Here is a 25,751-nt window from a genome sequence, read left to right as displayed (position 1 = left end):
ACAGAGAGGAAAAACAACACCCCTACAGCAAGCTGGTTCCTTAAAGTACCCTACGAGGTTTCCTGGGGTTTCATCCTTCCGGGCTCCAAATTACCTAACATGTTCAAAACAGAAGAGCCTTTTTATTTATACCAGGGGAAGGAATTTATAAACGCTGACATTCCTGGAGTGTGGAAAATTTGGATTTCAGAATGCCTTCTTCACTGCATGTTTCCCATCTGTTTGTTTTTCTGCAGCATCTACTCCTCGGCTGAATCCACCGCTCTCCACTCCACCGGGACAGAGCCCAGGCTGGACTGCCAGTCTGAACTCCCTTTCCTTCTGCGGGCTCCCTGCCTCCCTGTTGAAGCAGAGGGTGGTTGCTAATTGGGCCCTGAGAAGTCATTAGTAGGAGCCTCATGACTCATCTGCGAAAAGCAAAGTGAATTTGTTCGTCTGGGCAGTTCCTAAGTGTCTTGGTTCGTTGGACCTCCCTAATGACTCGGATGAAATAATGCAGTTTTCTGGGCTCTGAGGAATTCTGGGCCTCCAGCTATTAAATCAACTGCAAAGTACTCTTTAGGTACTTGAACGCATGATGCATTTTGTGTTACTGTTTTCGTGGGCCACCCACTTGGGCTCATTCTATGGAGCATGCTCAGCTGAGAGGGACATGCTGCCCCCCTTTCCATGACTGTTGAGAGGGAGAAGCCGGATAAATTGAGAAAGCCGTAGTGTCAAATAAATGAGTGCCATGGAAAAGCTCAGCAATGCTAAGAGGACCCCCAGCTTTCTGTGAGTAAGTAGAAATCCGTTAATATCGATGGGTGGTTTATAGTGTCAGGGGGCTCTCTGGTGTGTATCCCAGGCATCTGCTAACGGCAGGAAGATGCATGATTACCAGTATCTCTGAAATGTGGGCGCCTCATCATTTAGGTGATGTCTTGGCTGACAATATTTGCAAGGGTCCTCGCAGTGACCACATGGGTATGGGTGGGGAAGTCCCTGTCTGGACCAGGCGCACAGTGGATGCCCAGTAGCTGTGACTGTGGGGGCGTCTGAGTGTGGTGAACACATGTCCCTCTTCAAGCGAGGATCTCGTTGGCTCACGCAGGCAGGAGTGGTATAGCTGCCAGAGACCAACCAGGAACACAGAACCCCCTCTAACTACTTAAAACAGGGAAGATTTCTGCTGTGCTAGAAGAGCTGAGACCAGAGGGAGATGAGGTGACACAGAGATTAGCACAGTGGGAAGCTATCACCATGGTGGCTGTAGGGACAGAGTGGGGACACTGCCTTCCCTAAGCTCCCGGGCCGCCTTGCAGAAGCCTGGGTCGTGGCAGGCAGGAGCTGGAGCCACAGAAAAGACACAACAGCCATCAGAAACACCCCCTGAAGGGCGAATGGGAAGAGATATCCTGTCTCCTCATTCCCTTCTTCTGCATTCTACCCTCCTCAAGAGCCAAATCCAGAGGGAAGCTGGGCTGACCTGAGGGTCTGAGGTAGGCAGCCTCTAGGGCTGGGCCTGCCACCCCAGTGCAGAGAGAGCAGGGCAGAAGGCGTGGTGGCTGTGACGAACAGAGCTGAGGGTAAGCAAGCCCAGGCTCCGGCAGCCCAAAGGGCTTTGGATCCTGCCTCAGTGACAAAGGAACTAGGAGAAGGGTCTAGCTCAGAGGTCTTCATCTGGGGTGAGAGTCTATTTCCAACTAGCTCTTCCCTCTTCTTCTTGTTCCCAACTTTTCCATGCCTATTTCCTAAATGTCCCTGAGGTTTTCTGCTCAAGCTAGGCCATCCTTCTGTCTATGGAGGAAAGGAGGAGACACCACAGACCCAGTGTGACTTCAGGCCATCACCGTGCTGCCATTGTGTCTGCTGTTTAAATGCCTGAGATAGGCAGGGCCAGAGGCCAGAGGGAATCAGGGTAACACCACCATTTCTGCCACTCTGCCCAGAACTAGGCAGAAATTGCTCATAGGGTCTCTCAGGGAACCCCAGGCACCTGGCTCTAGGGTGGAAGATGAGGAAAGTCCCCCACCCCTGAGCCACCTACATTGATTCTTAAAGCTCTGGCTTCAGACTCAGACTCAACCCAGAGAAGGCAGAGAACAGAACGTTCCTTAGGGTTTTCTTATAGACCTTTGCTCTTTTTCTCAAGAGTCATTCTTCCATCATCCACCACATTAAACTCCATGCTACAAAAATCCCCTCTTACATTCTATTATTGAGGGTCTGAGGTAGGCAGCCTCTAGGGCTGGGCCTGCCACCCCAGTGCAGAGAGAGCAGGGCAGAAGGCGTGGTGGCTGTGACGAACAGAGCTGAGGGTAAGCAAGCCCAGGCTCCGGCGGTGCCGGAGTGGTCTGTCACCCTGAAACTGGAAATAGCTTTATGCAGCAGGGGAACAAAAATAACCCTGACAGCAGTTTAATCTCCCAACTACTGTGCATCCTGTTGACGGCATAGAATTCAATCATTAAAATATTTCATCTGAAGTGGGAAAATGCTTTAAGGTGTTAGTGGAAAAAAGCAGGATGCAAATTTACGTCAAACAAAAGAAACGACAACTGTGCAAATAACAGCAGAGAAAAATTGCCTAGAAGGGAATGTACTACAATGTGGTCTTTTAGGGGATGGCACTATGATTGATTTTTGTGCAAAGATACTAAGTTAAGCCCAGAATTCCTTGTGTTACTTATCATTGTGTCCTCCTTCCTTCCCCTCCAGCATGGAGAGGGTTCCAGTGTATTTCTAAGACCATACAACTTAAGTGCCAAGATTGGACCAGACTATCTCTTGACTCCCTTCAGGATTCTTACCTGGCCACCTGCCACCTCAGGCCAAGGTGGGAATTAAGAAGGTGCTCACTGCCGAGACCAAAGCTATGGAGGGCAGGGAGAGAGTGTGAGATCACCTTAATTAAGCAGGGCTCATGACAGCACCGTTGAGATTTGGAAGAAACCAGAAGGGACCGATGAGCCATTACAGATTTGAAACTAAACTAGCAAGTTTCATTGAATTCTCTTCTGTACCATGCATTTTGTTGAGGCTCTAATCCTTTGCTGTTGGGTGGGTTTTGTTTGTTTGTTTGTTTTTTAGGATGCTACATTGTTAGGCGCTCATTTATCCCAAGTGACTTGACTATTTGCTTCCTCTGAAAGGCCTAAGGTAAGCAGCAAGAGATTTTATGGGTCTCCGTGAGGGGTGGCCTAAAGGGAGAAGAAAGGAGGATGTAAAGATAACTTCAGCCCCCTCCACACAGAAAGCTCAGCCTGAACCCAGTTTTAAGAGTTGTAGCTTGGGAAATTGACCAGCTCCTTCCCAAAGACTGTTGACTGGGTCTCTGAAAGAGACCGGGAGTCTGTTGACTCCCATTCTCATGCAGACTCTGAAGGGACCTGGAGTCTGTTGAGTCTCATTCTCATGCAAACTCTGCAAGGGACACACACCTCCTGTTAGAATTTCTAATTTGGCAACTCATCACCAAAGTGTTCAAAAGCACTTTGCAAAGGTGGAAGTGTGAGGGTTGGACGGTATGTGTCACATGACCAGCATACGGCACATTTCTCTCCATCTCCTCCCCGCTCCTCTGACTAAACTGGACTGGAGCGGCCATGAATGCTTACTCCAGTCCCACTGCCTCTCCAGAGAGTTGATCCCACTCAGGAAGCTAAGTTGTTCCGTTGAAGGGAGAATCCAATATGAGAGGTTAAAAATCAAAACATAAATTAAAAATAGAAGGATTTTTATTTTCTTTAAAAAAAAAATCCACTATGGATTAGTTAAACCTATTAGTCTACTGTTCACTTTCTCCCCACATTTCGGATCTTTGTGGTCGGGGAAGCTTAGGCGTATGAGTTCCCCAGGGCTGCCATAACAAATTACCATCAGTTGGTGGTTTTTTTTTGTTTGTTTGTTTGTTTTAGATTTTATTTATTTATTTGACAGACAGAGGTCACAAATAGGCAGAGGCAGTCAGAGAGGAAGGGAAGCAGGCCACCTGCTGAGCAGAGAGCCCGAGGCGGGGCTGGATCCCAGGACCCTGGGATCATGACCTTAGCTGAAGGCAGAGGCTTTAACCCACTGAGCCACCCAGGCACCCCCAGTTGGTGGTTTAAAACAACAGAAATTCCTTCACAGTTCTGGAGGCCAGAAGTCTGAAATGAAAGTGCTCCATCTAGAGGCTCTGGGGAAATCCTTCCTTGCCTTTTTGAGTTTCAGGTGGCATCAGGAATTCCTTGGCTAATGGTTGCTGTAAGGACCTATTTAGAAACTGTCCCTGCTCCCCTTCCCCTAGGGGATTTACTTGGAGACAAGTCCGGGAAACCAGCTTCAGGTAACAAAGCCCAGATACAAAGGTGGGTCAGGCCAGGTGGAGACATCTGATCAGTGGGGGGATGCATACTGTCTCCCTGGTTACCAAGGAGTATGGGCCCCGCCCTTTGGGTGCCAATCCCAATCAAGGTGTAATAGGCTAGTTCAAATGTCTACTAGGGTAAATTGTAACTCAATTGGTCACCTAGCATCACTGTGGAGTTTCCTGTGTGTGTTACAATCTCATTGGTCACCTGTGCGTGGCCAGGCCCGATCTCATGACCTTTGCCCTTAAAGCTAGTCTGTGAAACAGAGAAGGGTTGCCCTCTCTTGTAAGAGGTGCGGCCCTGAACATTCGGTTAGATTCTTGATGCTTGGCGCGAAATAAAGCTTTGCTTGACCTTTGCTTTATATCAGTCTCGCTCTTTTAATCACGGGCCCGTAATCGGGGCATAACAGTTGCCCCTTTGTAACCAGTGCACATGGCCTTCTCTGGGTGGCTCTCTCAAAAGTCCTTCAGCTTCGCTGTCACAAGCATAACCACAACTAACTCATATTGGGCCCACCTGGATAATCCAGGAGACACTCTTCTCAGGATTCTTCACTTTGTCACAGCTTTTGCCATATGAGGCCATGTTTGGTCATCTTTCCAAGCACCAGAGAGCCCACATGGGGAGGGGAAGTATTTCAACTGTCCAGTATGCCTTCTAGGTGGTTCAGTTTGATTTGGGTTTTTAAACTTGAAGCAGCCCAGTGATTAGTAATTGCAATAGTAAACTAGTAAAGTCCCTTCCGGATAGGCTTTGTTTCATTCAACATCAGGCAATGCCTGAGGAGTGACTGCTTGAGTGATGGCTCAGAGGGAAGGAGGTCCTAGAGGACTGGGTGTAGGGGGGTTCATCCCTCACAAGCTGCGGGGCCTTCAGCTGTGAATCCTGTCACCACACTTCCAGTTCTAGTAAACCATGCTGGCTTTGCTTTTTGTATACTTAAACTTCTGTGTATCCAGTATAAGTAAGGAATGAACATTAAAACTGGTTAACTGTGTTAACATCTCTCCAAGGATTATGATTTGTAAGCAGTTGAGCCACTGTGAACACAAGTTACTCTGACTCAGAATACTCTGGGATTAGGATGGGGACCTATCTTTGGTGCCACCATTCAGTCCATTACACCGCGTAAGTTTTTTAGTCTTATCATAGAATGAACCCTCCTGTATATACAATTTGGTGCTTTCTAAATTCCCTGAGCTTGGTTCTATTCTTTGCCTTTGTTAATGACCTATATAGACATGACTCCCACGGACTTCTTCCATGGTGTTTAATCTTGCATTATGAAAATAAGCTACTTTCTCCAATGCCCTAGCATCTTAACAGTAGTTCTGATTTTGTAGGAATCCCAGATTTGTGTTTACAAGAACATACCTGCTAGATTCAAGTTTATGACTCTAAAACTCTGAGTAAAACGTTCTGTGACTAGTGCATCAGTGTAATCAGCAAGAAATTGACGCCAACTTTCCCCAGTTCACTTTGTTACCCAGGACCAGCTGAGATCTCCTTCAAAATGAGAGCAGATTCCCACCTTCCGTGCGGGAGATCTGTAAGCCCTTAAGAGTCCCAGACAAACTCTCTGTGTCCTGAAACATGCTGCACATGAAACAGGCTGACTTTTTTTCTTGTTGTTTTCTCAAGCGTGTCAGGAACAACAAATTTTAAAAAAAATATGTTGATTTATTTCTCTGCTCCCTGAGGATTTTATTTTTTGGTTTAAAGCCATGAATCCCTTCCATTTCTACTCTAAGCAAATGCCTTCATTGGCCAACCCGGAAAGATCATATTACAGTGAGATTTCATCTCATGTTATCAGGCCACATGGTACAAAGAAAGACCTTCTAATGGGTCCTTTCCAGTGAAGTGACTTCCTGCACTTGGAATGCTTAGAAATTCCAGGCTGCTCTAAAAATAAAAGAAAGTCTTGATGAGATTTCTCCTTTACCAGAGGTTTACAGAATCAGAGGTAAAAGGGGAAAAAAAGAAGATTTTCCTTCCTTGTCTTCCTAACTATTGAAGAGAGTGTTATTCTGCTCCTTGAAAACCTAATATGCAAAAGTTAGTTCTGGGTCTGTAGGGTTTAATTTTTTCATCGTTTTTATTTTAATGAATTGGACGATAGTCAATTCGCTCGATTTTTGGGGGGAGGAGAATGAAAACCTGTAGTGATTGCTTGTAGACTTTGTTTCTTAAACTTTTTTTTTTCTGAAGGTAAGAATAGTAATGTAATATTTGTACACTGTTAATTTCCACTAGGGTCAATCAAATACCAGACACAGAGATCCTGGCCCAGGAAGAACCATGTTCTCAGAGCAGCAGCCTTGGCCCCAGTCCCTTCTCCACAGCTCCACGAAGAAGCAGCACAGATAAGCCCCCGCTGTCACCCCGGGTTCTGTGGTGTCAAGGTCACCTCACCACACTGCCCTATCCACAGCAATTGCTGGAGAGCTCTGGGATATTCATACAGTGGTTCTAGAAGCCTCTTTTCCTTTTCATATTCACAGCAGTAGCAGCCCAGAGCTTTTGAGGAAGACTTTTTTTTTTTTTTTCTCTCTCCAAGTTTCAAGATTTTTGTCACCTGCAGGACCTACAGATGGGATGAGGAAGGATTTGCCATTCCAGCTACTATCACCAGGCCATGGTGAAGGGGGGTGAGGGAAGGGGCCGGGTGCTAGAATCAGCAGTTTCCTGGGTTCTCGGAGACGTAGGGTGAAGGTGTAGTCCAAGACAGCATGTCTTTTCTGCAGCCTTTGGGCTGGCAGAGGACACTGGTGGAGTGGAATCAGACGGGTGGGCCTGGGGAACTGTTTGCAGCTTTTCAGGATGCCGCCTTGGGTTCTGAGGCTGCTCGTGTCAGCACTGAGCTCCTTAGCAGGTCCGAGCCTCTGCGTCTTTAGAAGAAGCATGATAATTTGTGAGGTCTGTTATAGGTCCAGTGAACAAAGTATAAACAAAGGCTTCCATGTTTATTTTTAAGGAAGCATTTGCTGTTTTCTATTCAACACAACTAAACTCCTTATCATTTTGTGCTACTCCTGGGCTCCAGAACAGTGCTTTTTATTCTGGGAGATAAATAAACAGTTCAGTTTGGCGCATGGGAAGGGAACAAGAGAGCCATGAGCAGGAAATGTGACATGAAAGGGAGGCTGAAGTGGGTCCGTGAAGGCAGACTACTCCTACATAGGCACAAGGAACCACTGCCCCAGGGAGGGCATGCTTTGGAGGACCCCCTCTCTGGTCCTCCTCCAGCCCTTCCTGTCCCAAGGCTGTGGGGAGTCTGTGGAGCTAACCTCCCCCAACTTTGCTGTCTGTGGTGTGCTCAGGATACCTGAGAATTCACCAGCCAAATATCCCTAAGGGCTGCATGATCACCTCCCCAAATGTGTTGGAACATACAATTTGTGGAGCTGTCTTGTCCTAGCAGTGGCCAAGGACAGCCATTTGCAGGGGCAGGGATGTGGACAAAAAAAGGTGGAGTGTCCACAGTCCTAAGTGTGGGGCTCTTAATAATGTGCAAGGGAGCCCAGGCGGGAGGGACCAGGACAAGGCACCTGCAGACATATGAGGTGTCCAGAACCCCAGGAAGTCGAAGTCTGCACAAATATTATAGAAGCTCCACCATTTGCAAACACATATATTAAAGAAGTAGTGATGGTGATGAATACTGTAAAGCACAATAAAGCAGGTTAGGGTGGGGATAGAGTGTGTGTTGGGTGGAGGGGGGGTGTCTTTTAGAAATGGAGATCAGGAGGGGTGCCTGGGTGGCTCAGTCAGTTAATCATTTGCCTTCAGCTCAGGTCATGATCTCCGGGTGTTCAGATCAAGCCCCGCATCAGGCTCCTTGCTCAGCAGGAAGTCTACTTCTCTCTCTCTCTTCCTCTGCCCCTCCCATGGGCTTGTTCTGTCTCTCTCTCAAATAAATAAATAAATAAAGTCTCTTTCTCTCTCCCTCTGCCCCTCCCACATGCTTGTTCTTTCTCTCTCAAATAAATAAAGTCTTTAAAAAATAATAAAGAAAAGGGAGATCGAGAAAGTCATCTCTGGGGCAGTGGCATTTAAGCAGAAACCCAAATGTAGTGAGGGAGTCAGGGGGCAGGAACATTCTGGCACAGGTGCCTGGAACAGCAGCAGGAAAGTCCTCAGGGAGAGAGATGAAGTTGTACAGATGTAGGATGGGCCAATAGGTCAGGTCTTTGTAGACTAGAAGGATTTTTTTTTTTTTTTTACTATAAGGATTTTTATTCTGAGAATTTTGGGAAATCATTCCAGAATTCTGAGCTGGAAACTGCCATGATTTGATTTACTCAAAAAACTTGACTGTAGGATAATAAAAGGGGAAAAGGGAAGACAATTAGGTAAGTTGTTAGACAGCATTCTTTTATTAAAGATTTTCCCAATTTATTTAAAAAATTTCTTATTTTTATTTATTTATTTTTTTAAAAGACTTTATTTATTTGACAGAGAGATCACAAGTAGGCAGAGAGGCAGGCAGAGAGAGAGGAGGAAGCAGGCTCCCTGCTGAGCAGAGAGCCCGATGCGGCGCTCGATCCCAGAACCCTGAGATCATGACCTGAGCCGAAGGCAGAGGCTTTAACCACTGAGCCACCCAGGCGCCCAAAAATTTCTTATTTTTAAAAATGTGGTTAAGTATGCATAACCTAAAATTTACCATTTTTATGTGTACTGCTCAGTGACATCAAGTCCATTCACATTGTTGTGCAATCACTATCCATCTCCAAAACTTTTTCATCTTATAAAACTGAATCTCTGTACCCATTAAATAACTCATTTCCCCCTTCATTTAGCTGCTGGCAACCACCTTCTACTTCCTGTCTCTATGAATTTGACTATTTTTTTAACTTTAATTTATTTACTTTTAAGAATACAAGAGTATTTTTATTTTTTCATTTTGATGGTGCAAAACACAAATGCTGACTTGACATCCATTCACATATCACTTTTTCTGTCACATTTACGACCCAGCACATTGGTGGATCCAAAGGAAATGGTATAATCACTATTTGGAGCATACCACATTAGTATTTCAATAGTTTATTCCAACCATTTCTTCTCTGATAAACTAAAACATCTTCATCATGTTGTTTGATGAGCGAGACCCACAAGAAGGTGGAGGTGGCCAAGATCAGTCCAACTCTCAGCCAGTCAGGTCTATCATGTGGTGGCTTTTGAATGTAGAATTTTGATCAGGCTGAAGAGCCTCTTGGGAGCCCAGCCAGAGCCAGCAGCTTGCAGAACAGGAGCAATGATGCAGTTGGTGCCATCTTGCTGGGCCAGGCTCTCAAATTTGACTACTTTAGATACCTCATCTAAGAACAATCGTACAGTTTTTGTCTTTTTGTGATTTATTTCTCTTAGCATAATGTCTTCAAGGTTCATCTGCGTTGCAGCATGTGCCAGAATTTCCTTCCTTTTTTAAAAAAGATTATTTATTTATTTATTTTTGCTCGTGTGTGTGTGTGTGTGTGTGTGTGTGTGTGTGTGCGCACATGTGAGAGAGAAAGAGAGAGTATGAGCCAGGGAGGGAGAAGCAGACTCCCGACTGAGCAGGGAGCAGAGTTTCCTTCCTTTTACTAATGAATAATATTCCATGGTATGTATATAGTATATTCTGTTTATCCATTCACCCATTAATGGACACTTGGGTTGCTTCCACCTTTTGGTTATTGTGAATAACGCTACTATGAACATGAGTGTACAAATAGCTCTTCAAATGTTCCTGGGTATGCGGTAGATGCCTTCAATTCTTTGGGGGTATATACTCAGAAGTGGAATTGCCCGACCATATGGGATGTACTTCTATTTTAAAATTTTTTTGAGAAACCACACACATCCTACCAGCGATGCACAAGTCCAATTTCTTCACATCTTTGTCAACACTTACTATTTTCTTTTTCTTTTTCTTCTTTGGTAATGGTCATCTTAATGGGTAGGAGGTTGTATCTTACTGTGGTTTTGACTTGCATTTCTGTAATGATCAGTGATGTGTATCTTTTCATGGGCTTATTGGCCATTTGTATATTTTCTTTGGAGAAATATCTATTCAAGCCCTTTGCCTATTTTTAATTGGGTTGTTAGTTTTTGTTGTTGAGTTTTGGGAGTTCTGTTTTTACTCTGGATATTAATCCCTTATCAGATATGTATTTTGCAAATATTCTCTACCATTTTGTGGATTGCTTTTTTACTCTGTTTATGTGTCCTTTGGCACCCAAAAGTTTATAGTTTTGATAAAGTCAAATTTGCCTATTTTTTTCTTTTAAAGCCTGTGTCATAATCAAGAAATCGTCACAAAATCCATGAAGCTTTCCCCTATATTTTCTTTTTTTAATAGTTTTAGCCCTTATGTTTAAATCTTTGATCCATTTTGTAATTTTTTTGTGTATGGTAATAGGTAAGGGTCCAGCTTCAATCATTTGCATGTAGATATCCAGTTTTCCCAGAACTATTTGTTCAAAACGTTCCTTTTCCCATAAATGGTCTTGGCACCCTCATCAAAAGTTACTAGAACATATATGTGAGAGTTTATTTCTGGGTTCTCTATTCTACTTCAGTAGGCTATCTATCTAACTCTATGCCAAGATCATATTGTTTTGATTACTGTGTGTTGTAGTAAGTTTTGAAATCAGGAAGTAATGTTCCTCTAACTTTGTTCGTTTTCAAGACTGTTTTGGCTATTTGGGAGTCCCTTTAGATTCCATATGAATTTTAAGATTAGACTTTTCTATGTCTGAGAAAAAAATCATTGGGATTTTGAAAGAGATTGTATTGCGTTTGTAGATTGATTTGGGTAGTATTGATGTCTTAATAATACTAAGTCTTCCAAACCGTGAACATGGGATGTCTTTCCATTTTTTTTATGTCTTCTTTAATTACTTTCAGCAATGTTTTGTAGTTTTCAGTGTATAAGTCTTTCATCTCCTTAGCTAATTCCTAAGTGTTGTTTTTACTTATTCTTCTTGATGTTATTGTAATTAGAATTTTTTAAAATTTCCTTTCGAATTGTCCATTGTTAGTATATAGAGATGCAACTGATTTTTGTGTGTTAATTTTGTATCCTGCAACTGATGAATTTGTTTATTAGTTCCAACAGTTTTTTGTGTGTGGATCTTTAGGGTTTTCTACATAAAAGATTACATCATCTGTAAACAGATATAGTTTTCCTTCTTTCTTTCCAATTTGGATGTCTTTTAGTTCTTGCTTAATGTTACTGCAACATTCTTTCCAAGACATGATGAAGAAGATTTTAACGGGGATGGGGGAAGTAAGAAATGGTTGGATTTAGAACACATTTTGCAGGTAGAACAAATAGAATTGGTTGGTTTGGATATTGGTTGTGGGAGAAAGAGAGGAGTTAAGAATGACTTCTAGGCTTACAGATAGAATGACTGGCTGAATCACTGTGGTGCCATTTGATTAGATGGGGTAGATGGGGGCATGTATGCTTGGGAGGGGCCATGTAAAATGTATCCATGGAAGCGGACAATATAAATAAAAGCAAGAGAATATGGTAGGAAGAGGTCAGAAGACAGACTTCCGGGGCAAACTCACCTTTAGAAAAGGAGTAGAAGAAAAACATCAGGAAGGTAAGAAGAAGCAGCCCAAGGGGTACAAAAAGAACGAGGAGAGTCAGAGAAACAAAACGGAGAAAGTTTCAAGAAAGTGGCCTTAATTGCACAATGAGCTTGGGAAGGAAGATGAGGACTGAGCAAGGACCTTTTTTATGTGAACAGTCAGGAGGTTATGGGTGACCTCCAACAGACCATTTGCAGCATAATGGGGGAAGGCCTCTGCCCAGGAGCAAGTAAGCTGAAAAAGCAAGAGGGGCTGGGAAGTGCTCTAAACAGCTCTGTAGAGCTGTATCTATAAGGCAGATCAGGCAGCAGTGCTGTTACTATTGTCATGGGAACAAAAAACATTTAGGAGCTCGAATAGCTATTTAACAGCCCTGAGTCTAGCCCATCACATTCCCTTGATCTGTTGTGAAAGATGCTAATAAAAACAGGCATTAGAGTGACAGGGTTAATCCAGGCTTCTTCCTTTTAGATGTGTAGTCTCTAACTGGAAGAATTCCCCTTCTTAAGAAGGAAGCCAGACCAACCCCCACACCAAGTTCTATAAAGCTCTGAGAGACCAGCTGACCAAAGTTCCTTATTCTCTAGCTGTTAGCTGAAATTTTTATAAAATATATTTGCTGTTTTCACTTTTGAGTAAGCAAGCTGAATTACTTGGAGGAGGAAAGCAGGAGGAGTACAGGAGACAGAAGACAGCTGGGAACACAGGAACCTTCGGGTGAGCATTTTTAATCTTTGTTTTGTTAATTCGTTACTGAGTATTGGAAGTTGCTGATAGCATGCTTTCTGAAAAGTAAGTTAATTTTGTTCCATTGTAAATTTTTTCCCCTACCATATACATAGCCGATTAAAAGATACTGGGAAAGTACAAAAAAGGAGAAGAAAGTAAAACCACCATTGAGTTAGTCTTTATTGACATTTCGGTGGTATTTCTTTCCATTCTTTTTTGCATGTCTGCATATAATTTTAGTTTGATTTCCACAGTTGTGTCCATACAGCATGGATTACTTGATGCTCATTTTTTCCCCCTTAGAGCATGAACTGTTTCTGCATTGCTGTAAATTCTTCATAATCATAATTTTAAATTGCTGGGTACTGTTGCATTGAGATTTGCCACACCTCACTCAAGCATTCCCCTGATTTTGACCAGATAGCATCTTTCCTGTCTTTCATAGACTGGGTTATTTTATTATCTAAAAATGTATTTTTTCCCATTTGGGGGATAGGAGCTTTTTTTTGGCCGGCGGGGAGAGGAGGTTAAATTTGAGAATGTGTCAGTGGTTTTACTCGGGGGTTAAATGAGAGGTAAAGCATGTGTGAGAGTGTATGTGTTTATCTGTTTATCACCCCTTTGTGCCCTGAATCTGGGTTAGCTACACATTCAACCAGAATCACTTCATTCTGAGGAAATTAAAAAGTATCCCTAGAATAATTGAAACGGGGCTTTTGGAGATAAGCCAATCATCTGTAGTAGTTTTTGTTCTGTTCTGGTTTTGTTTGTTTGTTTGTTTGTTTGTTTTAAAAATTTCCCAGGTCATTCTAATGGATGGCTGGCATAATGAGACCTGTCATTTATACCTAGGTCATTTGAAATATTTTCCTGTCTCTGACACATACCTGAGATCAATACATATTAAGGGAAGGAGAGGTACAATTTCAGGCACGCCACCCAAGTCTCTCTTTGAATACTGTATTAATAATGCAGAAGTAATTTGTGGGAAACCTAAAATGAACAAAACCTCTAGAAATATTTTTAAAGATCTTGTTTATTTATTTGAGAGAGAGAAAGTGAGAGAGAGAGCGAGCGCGCATGTGCGCACAGGAGGCAGGGGAGGGGCAGAGGGAGAGGCAGACTCCTGGCTGAGCAGGGAGTGCAACACAGGGCTCTATCCCAGGACCCCAAGGCTCCATCCCAGGACCCCGAGGTCATGACCTGAGCTGAAGGGAGACAGATGCTTAGTTGATTGAGCTACCCAGGCACCCCAAAACCTCTAGAAATTTCTATCATCCACCTTAACCACATAAACCCTTGCGATGAGAATCTACTTATGAATTCCAATTTACTAAAGCTTTAAAGGGATGGATTTGTTTCCAGTCCATTGGTTAAAAGTTAGAGAGGCTGGGGCTCCAGAATGCTCCAAATGAATCAAAATTATGCCCAGCATCTGTTAGTATTCCACCTTCCTACCGGCCTAGGGTCATAAGGGGTACAACACAACATAAACAGCACCTGTTATGGAAGAAAAATAACATCTTTTTGCAACGTGCTCATTGCGATGTGTCAGGATCACCTTGGGCATTTTTAGTATCTCATGTGTATTCCAGACTCAGGGACTCCCATTTTCCAAGTTTGTCTTACACACCAGACATCTGAGGCACACTAATCCTCCCAGGATTAAGCCTGGAAGATAAAAGCCAAGCAAGGGCTCATACTGTTACCCAGGGGGCTCTCCTTAACACAAGTGGGATGCTGCAGAGAAAGACAAGCATTCTGGGTTGCTCAGCTTCATCATAGCGCCTTATCAAATGATCAGAACCTCCAGCCCTGTGTCTGTGATTTTCTCGGGGCACTGACCACTGCCTTCCTTGTCCTAGAGTTCCTTATGTGCAGGTCTCGGTCCCTCTGCTGACCAAGAATGCTTGAGGATGGAGTCCTTGCAGGCAACCTAGCACATAGGCTCCACTCAGAATAGATGGAAAGGGGGTGCCTGAGTGGCTCAGTTGGTTAAGCATCTGCCTTCGGCTCAGGTCATGATCCCGGAGTCCTGGGATCGAGCCCCACATTGGACTCCTGCTTTGAAGGGACCCCGCTTCTCCCTCTGCCTGCTGCTCCCTGTGTTTGTGCCCTCTCTCTCTCTCTCTCTCTCTCTCTCACTCTCATTCTTTCTCAAAAGAATAAATAAAAATTTAAAAAAAGAAATATTTTAAGAAAGAATAGATGGACAGGGCGCCTGGATGGCTCAGTGGGTTAAAGCCTCTGCCTTCGGCTCAGGTCATGATCTCAGGGTTCTGGGATGGAGCACTGCATCGGGCTCTCTGCTCAGCAGGGAGCCTACTTCCTCCTCTCTCTCTCTCTTCCTGCCTCTTTGCCTACTTGTGATCTCCCTGTCAAATAAATAAATAAAATCTTAAAAAAAAAAGAAAGAATAGATGGAAAGGTATAAATAAACTAAGTCACCAATAAATGTGCAAGTTAGGTAACAGCTTATGTTTATCTCTGTTGAACCTATTGACTTTTTTATATTAACTCCTCCGTGGAGAAGATGGTGCAATGTCTGGCAATATTTGAAAGAAAACTTCCCCTGTTGGACTGATGACTTGGTGGTGGTGTGGGCTGATGCCTCTGACAAAGAAAGTAATGGAACCTGGAGTAGTGAGTTGGAACCAAAGAATCCCAAAGGTGGACGTGTCCTTAGGAAGAGCCAGGGTCAGGAAAGGAAGCTTTTTGAATCTCTAGAGCGTTTTGAAGAGAGGTTTTGAGGAAAGGGGAGACCCGATTTGAAGAAGAACAATAAGGAAGAAAAGAGGAGAAGGGAGGGAGGACAGGCCAGGGAGGGACAGAGAGAAGAAGGAAGTGGAGGGAAAGCGGGGAAGAGGGGGGAGTGGAGCCTCTTTGCTCTAGAGGTTTCAAGATTATGCTGGAAAAATTTAAAAGGATCCAGTCCACATACCTTTATTGTACGTTATAGAAATAAGAATTTTTTTATCACTAAAGAAAAACTGAGTCCTACATAAGGGTCCTCCTATGAGGCAGTGGAGATAGCATTTTACCTTGTTTGCGACTCCAGTACAGAAGATGGGATTGTCTGCAGGGTACCTGGGGACATCACAGATTCTTTAAAGGAAGTGGTTTCTTTTTATTTTGTGTTTTACCGCGACAATAATTTTGTTCTCTTATAAATTATCTGAGAGAATTGAAGGCAGTTTTCCTTGTTAGCTGGTAGCAGACAAATCCCTACCAGGAACTCATTTGTCACAGAGTGAGAAAAACAACTGTCAACCTTCAGCTATATAAATAGTGTCCCTTTCTACAGTGTTCAGCGCAGAGTACCACTTGGGTCCTTTCTGTCGACACCCCATTACCCTCAATGCCATTGATTCTTTATTCTTGTCCCTAGAACCTATATTTGAATTTTAGAAACAGTAAGTGTGTGAGGGAAAATATGCAAACATCATTTTGCTGCAAAAGACTACTGGGCATTTTTTTCCCCCTCGGAAGATATTTATTGTGAGACATAAAATGGGGGAGGTGAATAATACCATCTGTAGCTCCCTCAGGGATCTTTCCCTGGAGCACATTTATGGGCCACAAGCTTTGCCAGGGCCTGAGGATACAGTGGTAGACAGGTGAGATCCCATGCCTGCCATCAGTGGTGAACAGTCTGGGGGGTGAGGATACACAGGAACTACGACGGCCCTGAGGAGGAAGTGCTGGGACAGGAAGCCCATGGCACTGTGGGGCCAGGTGGGGCAGCAGCCAGCCAAGACTTGGAGGGGTCAGAGAAGTCTTTTTCTGGAAGAAGTGATGTCTAGAAAGAAACCTGAGGTTGGGTCAGAGATGGCCAGAGGAGCTGGAGCTCAGAGTGAATAGGGAAGAGAGAGTCAGGTGTGTTTAGGGCATTGAAATAAGTTCCATGAGGCTAGAATGGGTTTTAGTGAGGAAAGTTGTGGGGAGAGAATATGCTGGTTGACAAGTCCACATTGTGATATTCTTGGAGTTGAACTTCATTCTGATGTGATAGTGGGTTTTGAGTAGAAGTCATATGGTTGGGTATGCATTTTGGAAAGGTCACTCTAGCCACTGTGTAGAGAATGGGCTGAGCATAGCCGGAGTGAAACAGGAGACTGTGTGTCCTTTGTGCAGGTAGAAGACGACAACCTGTACTGGGCCCACCATCATCTGGTCCCTGGGTCAGAAAAGAGAGATGCGGGTGGAGATGGTTGGATAATGAGGCCAGGTCTGCCCCGGAGAAGGAGGAAAGCCCTTGGTTTGCTTTTGTTCCATACTCTCTCCTCTTTAGGTTACAGATGCTCACAGCCCCATGCTACTGGCAGCTTCCTAGGGCACCATTCAGGACAATTCCCCTGGCTTTCCATTTTTCCAGAGATACTGAAACATTCTCTCCTTCTCCTTTTGTTTCTTACTCTCCTAGGCAGGTGTCCTACAGCTGGCATACCCAGAAGTTCTCAGGCTCTACTTCCCTCGGCAACAGACAGGGTGGCATCTAGCATGCTAACGCATGGACCGTGTGTGAGTGCCAGGCTCAGTGCGGCTGTGCTGGAGGCTTCCGCCTGTGTCGCCTCCTTTGTCTTCTGGAGAAGTCCAAGAAGTTGAGTACTTGCTAATGCCCATGCAGTTAGCAAGGGAGTAGAGCTAGGATTTGGCTCCTGTTGTGATGTACAGCTTTTCTATGATATCACGATGCCTCTGTATCATTTCAGGAAACAAAGGACGCTTAACAAGCGACCTCTGTAAATAATTTCTTGGCTCTACGATGTGAATTTAATGGCAGAATATGAAGTGCCTTGGTAGGAGGGAAGAGAGAGAGAGAGACAGTTTTAATTTGATTAAACTTTGTCACTTTGATTGTGAGCAAGGATAGTCCTAATGCTGGCAGTTCCTAGAACTTATTGGACTGTGTTGGGTGATGGCTTCTGAGATGATACTTGCTGACCTTCTGTCTTCCTTCTGTCTTTGCAATGAAAAGACTGGAGGGGATCGGAGGCAGACGCAGAGTGGCCCTGCGGCCTTCCTGAGGTCAGAGACTGGGTTAGTCCCAGATACAGTCGGTCTTCCCGGATACACCGGTGAAGAGCACTAGGGGACAAAAAAAATCATTGAGATGGTTTTATAAAATTAAATCCATAATCAGTGTCATGGTTTCATATGTTTTATTAACAAACAAGAGCTGAAAAGTGATAAGAGCCAGAGAAAAGACAGCATTTAGTCAAAATAATGCCTAAAGAAAATGAAGTCATATCTTTAAGGAGCTCAGAGCAGTCCTTACTCTCTCAGTTCCTTGCATTCAGCTTGTCTTTGTTTGTTGTAGTGGCTGAGTGTTGCTGGTTAGGAAGAAATTGGAAGAAAAGCTGGCTTTGGAGAACATTAGAGAATGAAACAAGGAGATTAAGAAGACAGAAGTGGGAAGTAGGATGTCAGAGATAATGCCGTGCATCTCACCCTTGGGATCAGAAAAGAGACCCCTCACGTGCTTGGATGCCGACCTTCTGCTAGGGGTGAGCTTCTGCTTCTTCCCCTGGGGGTAAATTGTTCTTTGGAAGCATTTGTGCCCTCAAAATACACAAGAAAGGATGAAATTGTGAAAAGAGCCCAATTTTAAGGGGCATTTATCCCCAAATGTGCCCTAAATCCATCAGCTCCTTTTTGCACAGGAAAATTATCCAGAAAGAAGCTTCACAGGGAGAATGAACAAACAAGAGGAGAAAAGCAAACAAGCAAACAATGGAGAAAAACTTGTTAGCAAAGGGTAGAAAAAAGGCAAATATTGCTAACCCATAAATCTGATGCTGATATCTGACCTCTGATGCTTTTGAAAAGCCACTTTTCATCCCTGCAGATCTTTGCCCTAACAGCGGCTCTGGCAATAAACATGTTCTCAAGGTGCCTCTTCCATCTGTACATGTGCATTTGTGGTGGTGGATGTCATTTTACTACGCATTCTGGGAGCTGAGCTAAATTCTCCTTTTGGGGGAGAAGTGGGTGCTGCGTGTCCAGTCCCATCCCCGAACTGGGCCCAACTGTCAATATTTAAAGAAGGCCCAGCTTTAGGCAGAGCCCAGGCCAGGAAGGCTCTGGTGGCTTCCTTGAGCTCCCAGGAGTCGGGAAAAGTGCTAGAAAGAGAGAAAGGCAGATGCAAACTGAGGGGCACATGGGGATCGGCAGCTGGGCGAAATCACCAGAAAGCTGACAACCCAACTGCTGTGACTTTAAGAAAATGTTCTAATTAGCAAACTTAATGCAATAAGGTATCTGGTCTTTAGAAATAAAATAAGAAACCAAATTAATGAAATGCAGAATTTATTCTGGGAGTTTCTGAACTTTCTCGGGACATCCTGGAATTTAGTCAGCAGGTGGGTCAGGGAGAAGAACCGATGGGCTGTCTCCTCCTTGCCGATCCTGGCAGTTGGCTGAAGGATCTGAGGAGAGATGGCGATGGGGGCTGGAAAGTCTGGTTACAAAAGAAACCACTTGTGTCAGACGATTACAGTGGAGAAAGTGCTCAGCGCACTTGGGAGCCCACAGAGATCCTCTTTGGCCCTATTGCGACGAATGCTGGTGAAAGCCTTCCCACCCTCGAGGTAAGGGCTTGCTCAGGTCTTCCCCCAGATGGGAAATGGGCCAGATCCAGGGTTTCAAGCTACTCCAGAAACCCGCAGCAATGCTATGAACAACTACACGTTGAATTTTTGGGCTGCCGAGCTCCAGGGCGAGCCAGGCACAGGTTGGTGGGATCTGGGACAACGGGGCTCTGTGAGCTTTGCGACTTCCAAACGTGGAGTCCTAACTAGAGGATGGAAACTAGACAGTGAAACTCTGCATTGGCCATGAAGCAGAAACTCCAGTTATCCCTCATGGTGAGTTACCAAGTCCTAGGACTCTGGCTGAAAAATCCCTCTGGCCCCAGAGCTGTTAAGGAGACTTTCTGCAGTAGAGAGAAAATGAATTATTAGAGAATTTCCTCTTCAGGGAATTGCAGAGCCATAAATACTATTCAGCATTTACTGGTTTATAGCAGATCGGGGCCAAAGTGTTGACTTCTGGGCTATGAGGCCTGGGGAAGTGAGTGGCATTTGGAAGGCAAAGCGGGGCATTAGCCTGGTGCTTCGTGAAGTGACTTGCACTGTGGGGCACTTTGAGGCACTTCGGGAGAGACAGGGCAAAAGAAGGATGGGAGCAGCAGAATGCTCCAGCGTGCTGACTCCATGGAAACGGGGCCCTGTGTGGTTCACTCCTTCTCCCCGTCCCCCATTTATTCTGGAGGTCTGGGGACCAGCTCAGCACCTCATTCAAAAGATGTCGTAATCTCAGTTCTTTTTGTTCTCAGTTCTGTTTTGGTCTCTAAAACTTAATTTACTTGATCCCTTTGGAAAAAAATTGGAAAGTACAAGACAGTTCTGAGGAGGCAAGAAAGTGTACGAAGCTTTACGTGTCTGCCATGGCATTTGGGGCCAGTTTCAAGAAAGGACTAGGCTAGCAGTCTCGCATTCCCAGAATCAGGCACTCGATGATACTTCCCTGTTTGGGGGTGTGTGTCAGTTCAGCATTCTGGGGCCTCTGGGGTTTCGAGGGTCAAACATGTAGAATCTTCTGATCCAGAGGATTGCATCCTCTCCGCCCAATTTCAGGGGCTCTCAGTCTGTGATCCTTCGCAGCAATGACGACTCCCACACGGTGCTGTCTGTCGTCCCAGCCCTGGTCTGCGTGCCATTCATGCGTCATCGCCCGTCATCCTCACAGCAGCCCTGTGAGGGAGCGACTAGTATCATCCTTGCCCCCATTTTACTAAGGAGGAGTGGAGGCACAAGGGCATGAAGTGACTTGCCCAAGGTCACAACACTTATGAGTGAAAGAGCCGGCACTCACACCTGGGATCTCTGCCCATACCTGCCGCTCTCTGCTGTTTTCCCACAGCACAGACACCATATTTATTTATCTTTGCAATCAAATTATCTCTCAGCCTTGCTTTTATATTTTTACTAATGCCCCAAAAGCCTCGTCACCTTTTAAATCATTTCTCTAGACCCCAATTTTGAAGTTTAATCATAAGAGCTAACATCGTGGAGGGCTCAGACGGTGTGAAATGCCTCACACTCATTGTGCCGTTTACAGACAAGGAAAAAGAGGCACAGAGAAGTTACATCGCTTGCAAAGAATCCCCAAGCTGGTAAACGGCAGATCTGGATCCATGACCTTAGCCCAACTCCCTCCTCTGAATATTTCTGTGAGATATAAAAAGAATGTCTTTTTTGTCATTCCACAGTATGCAGTAGCATCTAAGTTATAATCTAAAGTTGTCAGAGAAAACGAAGAGCATTATTGTTAGGGGAGAGTAGTGAACTGCAGCGTGGTTATTAAAGCAGAAGCCTCACACTGTGGAGAACTTCAAACCCACGGTGACTTAGGGGGAGGATGTAGACATCAGTGGGGAGGAGAGGGAGAGGTCTGATGGGGCCGAGAATTCACCTGGACCATCAAATCCCACGGGTCTGCGATGTTTTGACTCGTTTAATCTCGCAGTGGTTTACAGGTCAGGAGAGGCTAATGGTTTCTAGGCATCAGCTAACAAAACTCAGGGTTACGGTGGTGACTTTGTACGTGGAGAGGAGGGATAGAATTCAAGGCATGTCATATAAAAATGATGGTGATAACTCTGTCAACTGATTGGATGTGAGATATTAAAGAAAGAGAAAAATGAAAGAAAACATCCCCCAAATGGTCACCAGCCATCTGGCTCCACTCCAGCTGCCATACGAAATACCACAGACTGAGTGGTTTAAAGAACAGAAATTTATTTCTCGCAGTTCTAGAGGCTGGAAGTCTAAGATCAAGACGCTGACAAGATGGGTTTTATTCTGAGACCTTTCCTCTTGGCTTGTAGGTGGCTGCCATCTGGCTATGTCCTCTCACATGGCAGAATGTGTTTCTTCTCCTGGGACACTAGTCCTATTGGATCAGAACTCTACCGTATCACCTCATTTAACCTTAATCACCCCCATGAAATCCCTATCTCCAAATACAGTCCCATTGGAGGTTGGAGCTTCAACATGTAAATGTCAGGGGTTCACGTTCAGTCCCTAACACCAGCTGAGTGGGATTGATTTGAGAGGAAGGATAGACCCAAGTAAGATCTGAGGTAGGGACAGAATCTCCAAATAAGGCTATCCTCTAGACAACTAGAAATATAGGAGCATAGCTTAGGTTAGAATTCAGGAAAAAACACTTAAATTTTCTAGATCTCAGAGCTCTTTTTCTTTATTTGTAAAACTGAGATAAAAATGCCAACTCAGCCTATCTCAAAAGATAGCCAAGTGGAGCAAATGAGGTAATGGAGAAAAAAAAAACTCTTTGTAAATTATAAGATGAAAATATGGTATTTTCATATGTAAGCAACATCTGGGAGTCAGAGGCAGAGAGATGGGGTAAGGTCTCCATGGTGGGTGAGTTCTTGGGGGGTTATAGAGAGAGGTGGGGCTCCAGTGGGGTCCACAGTTGGGTAAAGAAGAACTAACAGTGGATTTGGAAGGGCTGAACAATCACAAAACGGAAAACCACAAGGACTCAGGACCACAGAAGAGAGAGAAGGAATGGAGGTTTCACTGATAAGACCTGAGGATCAAATTCTAGAGTAGCCGAGAAGGAAGTTTAAGAAAGGGCAATAAAACCAACTGTTGAACAGAAACAGATGACCTTATCTTAGTCCCCTATGATGCACAGGTGGCTCTCATGAGGTGGTGGGGATGGGGCAGGGCAGCTACTGCTGTAAGTTAAAAAGAGGATGATGAGAAAGAAATGACAGCAGTGAGCCCGGAGTTCAGGGAATTTAAGAGTGAGAGGACAAGCAAAAACAAAAATTCCACTAGGTCGCAGAATTAGGTAGAAGAGAACAATGGCATTGGGTTGACCACTCACTGTGTGGAGTGAGCATATTCTTTCCTTTACAACTCAGAACAATCCTACAGGCTCTCTCTCTTTTTTTTTTTTTTTTTTTTTTTTTTAAAGATCACAAGTAGGCAGAGAGAGACGGGGAAATAGGCTCCCCGCTAAGCAGAGAGCCCAACGTGGGGCTCGATCCCAGGACCCTGAGACCATGACCCGAGCGGAAGGCAGAGGATTAACCCACTGAGCCACCCAGGCGCCCCTCCTAGAGGCTCTCTTGTTTAGCCTCACTTGGAGGGTGAGGAAGCCGAAGGGCAGAGAGTAAGCGTTATGCAGCTGGAAAAGCGGGAAGGTTGGGAGTCAGACAGGCCTGCTAGTCTTCAGGTACAGAGTACATTCAGCCTAGAGGTTCGGGTGGATGAAGTTGGAAGAGAGAAGGAGAAATGAAGAGAGGAGGAGACCCAAGTCACAGGAGGGAGTGTGGCTAAGGGTCACAATCAAGGTGTCTCCAGAGAAAAGAATACTTGCAGCTTCCCTCCCAGACTCAGAATGTTCCTCCAGCAACATGCCCTTCACAGCTGCAGAACTCGAAAGGGTCCTCTCCCAGCTCAGCAGTCACTGCTGCCCCTGTCCTTGGGCTTTCACCCGACCCCTCTGCTCACTGATAAACTTCTTATTGCAGAGTCCCCTGAGACTTTTTATCCCCACCGACCTCCTTGCTTCTTCCACTAGTCTTTCTCCTGGTCTCCTTGACGCTGCATTCTTGATTCATCTCTTTTGGTTTGGGTTTGGCCAACCTTTCTCAGCCATCTTTCCAGGCTCCTGTTCTCTGCCTGGCTCTTAATTGGTGATTCCCCCACCCCCCACCCCCACCCCCAAGGTCTTATCTCTGGCGCTCTTTCCTTCTCTGTTCTCATGCCCCTGTGGGAGGTCATTCAACTTTTCTGGCTTTAGTCACCATCAAGTGCTGATGAACCACAAACTCAGCAAGCTCCCTTAACCCCTCCACCCCAGCTCTAGACTGCAAGGGGACAGTTTATTTACATGTGTCACAAAAGCCTCATATTCAAAATGTCCCTCGTTGAACTCATCCTCTCCACCCCTCCCCCGCCCCAACCCCAAAACAGCATCTTCTTATGTCCTTTTTATTAGTGGAAGGCACCATTCTCCCAGCAAAGACCTGAGAAGATTCCCCTCCTTGCCCCCACTTTCCTTGACATTCCCTAACTGGTCCAGTCACAATTCTGGCCACCTCTCATTTTTCTTTATGTCTCTCAGTCCCATCCGGATGTCCACCCCCTCTGCCCTGGACAATCCCTTGCAGTCTTTCTGAACCTAGGCTTGCCTCCTTCCCAACTGTCCTCCACCTGCTGCCAGTATCACCCTTCTAAAAATACGCATCTGCTTTCTGCAATTCAAGGGCTCTTATGGCCCCCCAATAAAACCCAAACTCCTTTGTGTGGATGTAGGTCACTCTCAAACCACCCTCTGCCCAACTCATCCTCCCTTTCATGCTTCCCCTAGGTTGTTATCACTTGCCGTTCCCCAGACTTGCCCTGCGGTCACAGCAACCAGTCTTCACACAGCCTGGTCCTCTGTCTAGAACCCCTGGCCCCTCTCCTTAGCCAGCCTTTCCCCCTTTAGTACCTTTCCCCCTTTCCCCCCTTTAGTACCTTAAAAACGCTCTTGTTCCCCAAGGCTGTTCCCTACAGCATTTCATTCTGATGGCCCTTCTCACCTGGCTTTGTCTACTACGATTCTGGTTTATTCACCACTCTGGGGGTTCCTTCAGCTCTAAGGTTGTATTTTCTTCCTTGTCAGGTACACAGGACCCAGTATTTGAGGTGCAGAGAGAGGCAGAAGAGCTTTGTGACAGAGAGCTGGGAGCGGGGTTTAAGCCCCATCCCACCACTAAGCGACAAGTGAACTTGGGCACACAAGCTATTCCATATCTTTGCACTTTAATTTTCCTCATCTATAAAATAGCCAATTCAGACTATCAAGGGATATCTGGGGACTAACTGAGTTAACACACAGAAGGAGCTTTGCAGAGTGCGGACCACAGAGTAAACACAGTACGGGCTGGCTGCTGCTTATTTTGAATGAGCAAACATTTGTGACTGATGGAGGACGTGAGCTTTCTCAGAACCCTCAGGCAGGTCTGGCAAAGGCGGGTATCTTGAAGTGAGGGCAGTGAGGGTAGCTGACGAAATCAGACAACCAAGGGCCTGATGTTAACTTGATGAAAGGATTTTCACTGTGGGAGTTAAAAGTCCCGGAGACAGTGGCCAAACAGAGGACCCAGAACGTCACCTAGTGGTAACCTGGGAGGCTGCTGGCAGATAGCTCTCCTGTCTTGGTGCTGATGGCTTAGAAAAATCCCATCATGAATTCTTCAATAAAGATGATGCCTAGGGCACTGACCTTTATTCTCCAGAAGATTCTCGATTCTTCACGGGTTTATCTCAATCTCACAGCCTCTGGTTGCGTAATGCTTATCGCTCTCTGCCCCTGGGGCACGTGTCTGTCGGTGTGTCTGAGTGCCTCAGTCTTCAGGTTCTGAGACAAGTCCCAGGTCCGGATCTCAGCACTGAAGTCGAGTACATCTGTGGTCGCACAGTTCCAGTTGGATCTGATGGGGGCGGTGGAGGAGTGGGGGGCGAAGGGGGAGGTACTCTGTGACAACGGATCCTTAGGCCCTGTAAAAAAATGGATTATTCTTTAAAAAAAAAAAAAAAAGTATTTTTCTAAGTACAGTTGAAAATATCTCTGTGACGTTTTAGACAGTTGCGGCTTTGCTCTGACCATGAAGACATCCCAAACATCAATGGAAGCTATTCATTTACAGCAGATTCTTACCACGCAACACATGTGGTTTTCTTCCTAACTGAAATACGGAATCCCTGTCTCCTGCGGCTTCTCACTGTTTCCTCTGTCTTGTTTGGTCACCAGTAAAGCTGCGGGAGACAAAGCCTTAATTCTTTCTTTGTTCCTGGCTCCTTTTCAGTCTAGGAAGCTGTGTGCTCCTCTCCCAAGGAAGTGGAAATTAGGCTGTCAGTTTATTTCCTAAGTTTCCTTGAATTTACCTCTTCATGTATTTCTCAGCTTCCTGTCACGTACTTAATTGGTCTGGCTGATTTTTTTTTAAAAGATTTTATTTACTTATTAGACAGACAGAATCACAAGTAGTCAGAGAGGCAGGCAGAG

At 45.0% G+C, this 25,751-nt stretch overlaps 1 protein-coding gene and 1 pseudogene across 9 annotated transcripts in view; one reads left to right on the top strand and one right to left on the bottom strand.

Annotated features, from left to right (window-relative positions):
- The first annotated feature begins 411 nt into the window (after positions 1–411).
- The window catches only part of CYSLTR2 (cysteinyl leukotriene receptor 2), a 43,411-nt gene continuing 18,071 nt past the window's right edge, over positions 412–25,751 (top strand). For 2 of the 9 annotated variants that reach the window (XM_047723405.1, XM_047723404.1), the window contains exon 1: positions 11,795–12,644. Coding sequence is in view for 6 of the 9 variants with exons in the window: in XM_047723401.1 (XP_047579357.1) it covers positions 750–778; positions 12,564–12,644 (110 nt within the window). In the remaining 3 variants the exon portion in view is untranslated. Of the gene's footprint in view, positions 779–3,089; positions 3,142–11,794; positions 12,645–17,079; positions 17,257–17,976; positions 18,190–25,751 lie in introns of those variants that run through there. The other 7 variants (XM_047723399.1, XM_047723398.1, XM_047723403.1 and 4 more) reach the window with 7 other exon arrangements.
- Positions 9,374–9,619, bottom strand: LOC125094945 (NADH dehydrogenase [ubiquinone] 1 subunit C1, mitochondrial-like; annotated as a pseudogene).

Source organism: Lutra lutra, chromosome 3 (genome assembly GCF_902655055.1).
Source record: "Lutra lutra chromosome 3, mLutLut1.2, whole genome shotgun sequence".
Lineage (NCBI taxonomy): Eukaryota > Metazoa > Chordata > Mammalia > Carnivora > Mustelidae > Lutra > Lutra lutra.
The sequence above is the reverse complement of the archived record's forward strand: the minus strand, read 5'-3'. Positions and strand labels throughout refer to the sequence as shown.